General features: G+C 44.3%; 1 protein-coding gene across 1 annotated transcript in view; it reads right to left on the reverse strand.

The window, feature by feature from the left end:
• LOC117262822 (rhombotin-1-like) overlaps positions 1-7,842 on the reverse strand; it is a 25,872-nt gene extending 18,030 nt beyond the window's left edge. The window contains exons 1-4 of the mRNA XM_033635974.2: positions 7,510-7,842; positions 6,099-6,312; positions 1,258-1,383; positions 829-937 (exon numbers count right to left, since the gene is read on the reverse strand). Of these exons, the coding sequence (XP_033491865.1) occupies positions 832-937; positions 1,258-1,383; positions 6,099-6,312; positions 7,510-7,531 (468 nt within the window). The 5' untranslated portion in view covers positions 7,532-7,842 and the 3' untranslated portion in view covers positions 829-831. The remainder of the gene's footprint in view (positions 1-828; positions 938-1,257; positions 1,384-6,098; positions 6,313-7,509) is intronic.
• Positions 7,843-8,300: the final 458 nt, after the last annotated feature.

An 8,300-nucleotide genomic window follows, 5' to 3' on the forward strand; every position in this document is an offset into this window, starting at 1 on the left:
AGGACGAGCTGCTACTGCCACAGGATTTATTTCTCTGCTGTTTAAAGATTTAAATAAAACGGCCTGTTTAAAGGACGTTTGAGAATGAAGCAAGATAAAGCACTTGCAAGATAAATGTGACACTTTCTAATGTCACAATGGAGGGACAACTACGCAGGTTGATTTTAGCGCTGCTCATCGTGGACTATATTGCTGTCATTGTTCATTTTAGTCAAACCATACAGTTTGAAAACGAGGCGCGGCTCCAACCTCCACCTCTTCAAGAAGGTCTTGGTCCGGTTGTTTTGGTGTGTTCACACCTGCACAAAGGAACCGCACTGAGGAAACCAACCTGAGTTTGACTGAGCTGAACCAAACAGGACAGGTGTGAACGCACCCTAAAGCATAAAAGTCATATTAGTATTCAGTACAGATTGAAACCATGTTTTAAATCGTGCTCCTTCATCAGTTGAAACCGTAGACATTAAAAGGTGAACCTCGTTATCCGTTCCACTGAGAGGATGTTCGAGGACCTTTAATGAATCAGACTCGTCTGTGTGCTTTAAATATCCACGATACACAACATGGATGAAATCATCTGACGTCAGTTCATCTTCATCCAAACTGAACGTATGTGTCCACACTAAGTGTCACATAAAACAGACCCTGTCCACAGACAGTCTGCTCCAACATATCTGAGGATGATGATGTCATCAGCAGCCTCATGTCTACATATGGTCATATTTGGGATGAGCTCTGTGAGTTCACTCGTATGTCTTCCAGATATCTGTGTGCATGTTTTAGTTCAGGCTGTCAGAGGGCTGTAACTCATGGCCATCAGAACATTACCTCTTATTGAGGCGGCCTCTCCGCGCTGCCGTTAAGATGGCCTCCTTCGTAGTCCAGCTGGCACAGGATCATGTTGTTCTTGAGGAAAAACTTGTCTCCCACGCAAAATCTGCAGAGAGGAATAAAAATATGGAACTGGGTCTGTGTTCTGGAGCTGAAGTGAATCATGACGTCCCCGAGGAGCATTTCAGGCGTATTTTCAGCACTGCTATGATAATCAGAAAATTAATCTTGCATGATTGCTGACTGATTAACTACCCGAGCTGTACACAAAGTTTGAACCCCCTGGAGGATTGAAACAGCGCAGTAATTTTCATCACATTCTGATTACAATGCTTCGCCCCATAATGACCAGTGAGCTCAGCAGAGCGCCTCCCAGATAAGTCAACTGAATTTGATCTCCCTGGCTAATTGCTCCCCTAATCTTACCTCTGGCGGCAGAGCTGACAGGCGAAGCAGTCTAAATGGTAGACGTTGTCTCTGGCTCTCATCACCATCTCAAAGGCAGGGATCAGCTTACTGCAGGCTGCACAGTTCCCCGTCACCCCAAAGAGCCTGCAGAGGGAAACAGGGCGACAGGCAGACCTGGAGTCTGGACGCACTTCACACACATTTCTGCCAAAAACTCCACATGAAAAAAACCCACAGTGACGGGCCTGAAGATGTTTCAGCAGGACTCTCTTTGTTTTAAAGTAGCTGCTCTGTATTTCCTGCTGCTGATACTGATGCAGCGTTACATCACAACGTATTGATCTAACGCGTAGTTAAGATCAGCCAAGTGTGAGGAAACATTCCCATCAGCTTCATTATGACTCTCAGTACGAGGAGGAGACATTATAACATGACAGGAGATGAATGCAACAAACTACAGCCAGAATTAAACTGCAGAGCTGCTGCTGCTGGACTTAAATGTAAAATCCAACTTTACCAGTCGAGCTGACGTTAGTGTCACCGACTGTTCTGTTTGTGTGTCCCTCTTGAGTTGCCGTAGGGCAAAGAAAGTTTGGGGACTTGTGCTTGTGTGAGAGTTTTGGTGTGAAGAAAACTGAACGGGCAGCGTTCACTGTTGGAGCTGTTACACCGTCTGCTGAACCCAGGACACTCGGCTACATCAGTTATATTAACGAGACCCAGAGTCTACAGCCACGCTGACATGTTGGCATTCATCATGTTGTCATGCTATCATTTGCTCATTAGCACTGAGCAGTGTGCGGCTACTTTAGGGATGATCTGCTGATTTCAACCAGCTGTTCATCAGAGCAGTGTGGCATGTCTGTGAAAATGAACTGTGGTAAAGTTTCCTCCATCTGACCAGCGCTCACATCTCTCTGCTCCTCTGCCAGAACAAATCTGCAGCTCTCAAACTACAGATTGTGTTGACTTATCTCTGTTTGCCCGCCACCACGGACACAAAGAGTATAGGAGCAGATCCAGAAACAGACCCGCCCCTCTGTCTCACACTCAGAGCAAATAGTAAATTTTAAACACACAAATTATTGATTTTAGTACAAATTAAACTTTTAATAAAAGTCATAACTGAGAGCTTTTTCAGTCCTCTACATACAATTTGCTGCAATAAAAATGACTGAAGTCAAACTGAGAGACTGAAAACTTTTTATCTTATTAAATAAAACAGATGATTATTTTTGAAGAATTTTTGGGAAAAAATGTACAACTGAAAAATCTAATAAATCACAATATATCACAGTCAGTGTTATCGCAATACTCAGCATATTGCAACACTGCACTAATATTGTATCGTAGGGTGTCTGGTGATTCACAACCCTAACTCTCACAGAACAGTTCAATGATATCCTACGAAATTTGCGCCCCACTAATGACGTTACGTCCTTAACGTACAGTTGTGTAATTAACATAAAGTTACTGTGGTTAAGTTTAAGAATAGAAACATGAGGACGGGTCTTAAAATGACTCAAAGTTCACACAGATCCAAACACGTGACTCGGCCCACCAGCCCAACCTGCCTCCTCACAAGCGCTCGGACTGTTTCCTGTTTACTGCTTTTGTTTCCTCGCTGTAGCCAGTATCTCACTGTCACTATCCTCACTCAGATTTTAAGAAGCTACAAATTATATTCAGCCACAAAATAAGTCTGAAAATCTTTGGTCTGAACTTCACTTTGCAGTCAGCCATCCTGGAATAATGTGAGACCACCTCCACGTCGTAACAAAGTTGTTCTGTGAGTCAGAAACACTAGTTTGTTTGTTTTTATCAGCTGCTGCAGGAAACTTTAGATTCTTGTCTTGTTGTGAACCATGAAAGTTTCCAGAGTTATAAAGGCTGTCATAAACTGATTATAAGTTGGATCTGTGTTGCTTTGTATCAGCTGCTGATAGAGAGCAGCTAGACGGAGATGGACTGATATGAAAATGTGACTTTAAGAAGCAGATGGTGTTTGTTGCTTTACAGGACAGATTACAGGAACAAACCTGAGAGTCTGAAAGCAGCGCTGTGTGTGAGCTGTGTCCTCAGACTACCTGAGAACAAACGCTGTGTTGTGTGACTCAGTGCTGCTGACCAGCTGCAGATTGCTTCACCTCCCCGAGAGCCCGACACATGAAGATAAGTTACTGATTTCCATATTCCAGGAAAAAAAGGAGGTCTGGGAGGAACCGCTGTGAAAAACAACATCCTCAGAGAAAGCGAAGGGAGGACAGCATTAGTGTTGAGTGTTTGTCTCCCACAGATATCAGACAACAAATGAAAACACGTCATCAAACAAGTGACCAGCACGGGAACAAAAGCGAGTCCTAATTAAGCGAATGTTCTGATCTAACGAGCTTGAGTCCTGAGCAGGCACCTGGTGGGTTTTTCCTTCTCCTTAACGAGGCTATGCAGCTCAATGCTAATTCTCTACTAATGGTCCAATTAAAAGAAATCACATGGTTTTAATCCTGCTCTTCAAAGGCTTTTGGTCTGCGCCCTCACAATGATGAGGAAAACAGGAGGCAATCGAGCCAATTTAACTGTCAGAAGGGGTTTTGGTCTCTTAAGTGCAGTGCGGCTAATGAGAGACTTAGCTCCAACCAAATCCAGCTGGATTGTACATGAGACTAACACATGAGTTCAGCAATGTGGCCGAGATATCAGCAGTTCTCCTGCTGATCTGACACCAGACGGCATTATTTCACTAAATGAAGCCAGATAAGTCTCAGAAGGGCCGTTTGAGCCGCGGCTGCAGCTCTGTGTAGAAAAGTGTCATCAAGATTCACGATTCAAGACTCTTTAAAGTCCATTTAAAACATAAAACACTCGTAGTGTGGTGAGAGGTCGGGTTCAGACGATGTTTAAACATTTATCTTCATCTGAAGGGTCTGTGGTGAGAGCTGTCAGTGTGTGAAGGGTTATAAACCTCCATCACAAGACTCTTCACTCTCCTCGACTCAAAGTTATAAGCTCAAAGAAATTATTTCTTATTTGCTTTCTTGCCAAAAGTTTAAAAACTGAGACCAATAAATATGTATCTGCAGCCAGGAGACAGTTAGCTTAGCTTAGCTTAGCTTAGCTTAGCATTAAGGGCTGGAAACAAAGGGGAAACCTCTAGCCTGGCTCTCTTCAGAGCTAACAAAATCCAGCCACCAGCACCTCTAACAGCTGAAACACACGGTTACAGACACAACTCGCAGACGGACCTGAGTGCAACACAGACTCTGACTTTGTAGCGTGCGGTTGTCAACGAGCTTCACTCTGTGTGACGGAATTCTGCTGAATGAGGCAGTTGGTTTTAGAGGTTTTAAAAGATGTACGTTTTATTACCTGGTGCTGAATTAATTAGCTGGATTGTTTTAACAACAACCAATAAAAATATATCCGGAGACAGTTAGCTTAGCTTAGCTTAGCTAAGCATAAAAGCCAAACCTAACAAACCCACCCACCAGCATCTCTAATGCTCTCTTATCAAACTGTCATGTGTCTCGTTTGTTCAAACGTGTAGTAAAAACCAGAGGTGGGGGACTCGAGATACAAGACTTGACTCGAGTCCGATTTATCGCAAATTTGAGGACTTGAGACTTGCTTGACTAACACTGATGAAAGACTCAACTTGACTTTGACTTTGTATTCATGACTTGAGATTTGACTTTGACTTGAGACAGATGACCTGAAAGGACTTGACTTTTTTTTATTTAATATTTGTGTTTTCGAGATGTTGAGAAGTTACGTTTTGTTTTTTAAATATGATGACGCACATGTTGCAGCGAGGGAGGACCAGCCTGCTGACATTCGTGCCCACGCTACCACATCTGTCCTCAGAGTAATGGCGGTACGTACGGCAGCATCATGAGCTTCATTTGTTTATAACCTACGTAATCAGGAAGGCTGCGTCGAGCTTCTCATCAAACTCTCGACAAAAAAACAAACGGACATATTTCCCAGAGTGCTAAACTATTCCTGAACATCTTGGTTCTGGTGATCCAACCTCAACAAAACGCCGCGTGGTCGCTCCTCAGGGCAAAATCCAACCTTCACGTATGTTTCTGTGGTTCCTCTGTGCCGACCTCAGCCTCCGTCCTCTCATTTCTTTTCACTGTTAATAAGTCACGTTGGCATCAAAGCTTATTAATAAAAAGGTAAAGTGGCCAGAAAAAGCAGAGCGGAAGAACATTTTTGCTTTAATATGCAAATTCAGCAGCTAACGACACAACGTGAATCCTGCTCAGGTCCAGGTCAAAGAAGAACGTGTGTGTGTGTGTGTGTGTGTGTGTGTGGGTGTGTGTCCACTTTACTGACTTTAACACAGACTGCAGAGTCCCAGTAAGACGACTGGAAACAGACTCCAGTCCAAACATGGTGAGACATGTCAGGACTCGTTGTGAGCCTCTAAGAAACATGAAACACCTCCTGTTGACTGAAGCTTCATGAATCAGCCTGAAGGTTCATCAACACTTTGATGTGAGCTGACACACACACACACACACACACACACACACACACACCTGATGGTTCACACTGTCAGTTATCTACATGTGGAACGTTACCTGAAAGCTGATGCTTCACTGTTTGTGTTGAAATGATCCGTGATGTTTAAATCTGTCCTCATGTTTGTCACAGGTCACTCTCCTGTTTCTGCTGGACTGTCAGATTAATTTAATATTTCTGATAATCTAAATGTTTAGATTAATTCATCCTGAGTGGACCTACAGTCACAACAGTCTGCTTCAGATCAGTCCTTCAGTCTTTAACAGAATCTATCTGCAAACTTTCTTACTCTGTCTCTCAGTCCAGATACACCTGTAGGTGGGTGTGGTTACCTGAGGTAGTCCCTGCGGCAGAGGATGAGGTTGGCGCGGGTGTAGAGGGTGGAGCCCACCCGGCCCAGGCGGCAGTCACAGCAGGCGCACTTCAGACAGTCCTCGTGCCAGAACCTGTCCAGCGCCTGCAGCATGAAACGGTCCCGGATCTTCCCGTTACAGCCGGCGCAGCCCCGCGACTTCTCCCTGGACTGGAGGGACACCAGAGACACACCTGGCAGGAAGCAGTCCAACAGGTGGACAGAGAGACGAGGACAGAGACACACGGGGTTAAATCAGAAAAGCTCAGGAACATGTCAACGTCGATCATGATTAACGGCCACGTTCATGGGAATATTAAAGGTCCAGTCTGTCAGATTCAGGAGGATTACAGATTACAGATTACAACCATCTGAAACTTCTTCTGGATTCCTTCAGTGTTGATTGTTGAGGAGCTGAATCATCCACAGAGGTCTCTTCCTCTCAGAAACACACAGATCAGACGTCTCATCTATAAAACAGTGGGTAGGATCCAAACTAAAAATGTACGTACAGACAAAAGCCAAAAATAGCGTCAGCAATAAAATCTGAAAGCTTGTCACTGAGGGGCTGCTAACTTTGGTGGCCGATGCAAAAACATGAATGTCTCTATCTAGAGTCAGTGTTTGGTTTGTCCGCTCTGGGCTACTGAAGAAACATGGTGATCTCTGTAGACGAGGACCTGCTGCCTGTGTAGATATAAACAGCTCATTCTGAGGTAACAAGAACAAAACCATTAGAGCAGTGATGACCAGTCAGTGTGATCTGCAGGGACTTTTAGCTCTGTTTTTGGTCTCCACCAACTCCTGAATGCTCCACCAGCTAGCTGCTAACGTTACCTGTCTGTTTGCTGCTGAGCTGCTGGTTGTTCATCTCCACCAACAAGTCAACGTTACATGTAGCAAAAACACAATTAGTCTTATTTTCATCTGAAGAAAAGACAACAATCAGATTATATTTAAATCCGACACACTGGAGCTTTAACATAATAATCAAAGGTATTGATAATCCAGAAACTTTCTAAATGAATGTTTTTAGTGACAGATTTAACAACTGTGAAGAAACATGTTACAGACACTGTGGTGCGTGCCAGTAAATTATAGTTATATCTAATGAAAATAAACAGTCAGGTTGGATAATAATTATCAACAGATGTAATCAGGAGTATAAAACATGTGAGAAGTCAATATCAGGTCCATCATGCCTGAAAATATGAGTTGAGTTTCAGTCTTCTTCATTCAGCTTAATAAAAGTATCACAGACAAAGTTTGTCTTTAAAACTGGAGACAACGTCTGTTTTCTGTCACAGTCCTGGAGGACAGACAGTCCTCAGACCTCCCTGTGTGTAACATGAAGAGAAGAAGCATGAAGACAGACATGTCTCTGTACTCACTGTCCTCCTTGTCCAGCACCATCCTGTCGTCACAACAGTCCAACAACAGATCCAGGAGGGTGAGACAGGCTGAGGCTCAAACTTCACAGCAGCAGCAGCAGCAGCTCCGCAGGAAGCAGCTCACACACACCGGCCATCAGAGCAGAGACAAACCAGCGTCTTCCGGTCCCGGTCCGTCCCCTGATCTGTCCTCTGATCTGTCCTCAGTGTGTCCTCTGATCTGTCCTCAGTGTGTCCTCTGATCTGTCCTCAGTGTGTCCTCTGATCTGTCCTCAGTGTGTCCACAGCCTGCTGCTGCTCTCAGATCAGCTCCTCTGTGCGGACTGAGCCTCCTCACACAGCTCCCTCCTCCTCCCTCCCTCTCCTCCTCCTCTTCCCGCCTGCTCCTCCTCCTCCTCCTCCTCCTCCTCCTCCCTGCGTGCTAATTATATAAAGTCATTATGCTCAGATGTGATAGAATCAATTATTCAGCAGGGTCCGGGCCTCAGCTCTTTTACAATCAGCTTATTCAACACCAAGGACACCAATTATCTCCGCGGCGCCCTGTAGACACAGCACCGGCACCACCGGCACCACCGGCACCGGCCCGGGCGCGTCTCTTTCTACTCTACGTGACACAGTTGTATCCAAAAAAAAAAAACAAAAGCCAGGTCACAGGTGAAGAAACAGGAATGATATGATGTCATAATATTAATAACATAAAATCTTCTGCGTCTGTTGAGTCAGTAAAACGCACAGTTTTACCTCTGAATAAAAAGTAACGTAAATTAATAAAAGTAAAAGTAAAAAAA

This window comes from Epinephelus lanceolatus, chromosome 5, assembly GCF_041903045.1.
Source record: "Epinephelus lanceolatus isolate andai-2023 chromosome 5, ASM4190304v1, whole genome shotgun sequence".
Lineage (NCBI taxonomy): Eukaryota > Metazoa > Chordata > Actinopteri > Perciformes > Serranidae > Epinephelus > Epinephelus lanceolatus.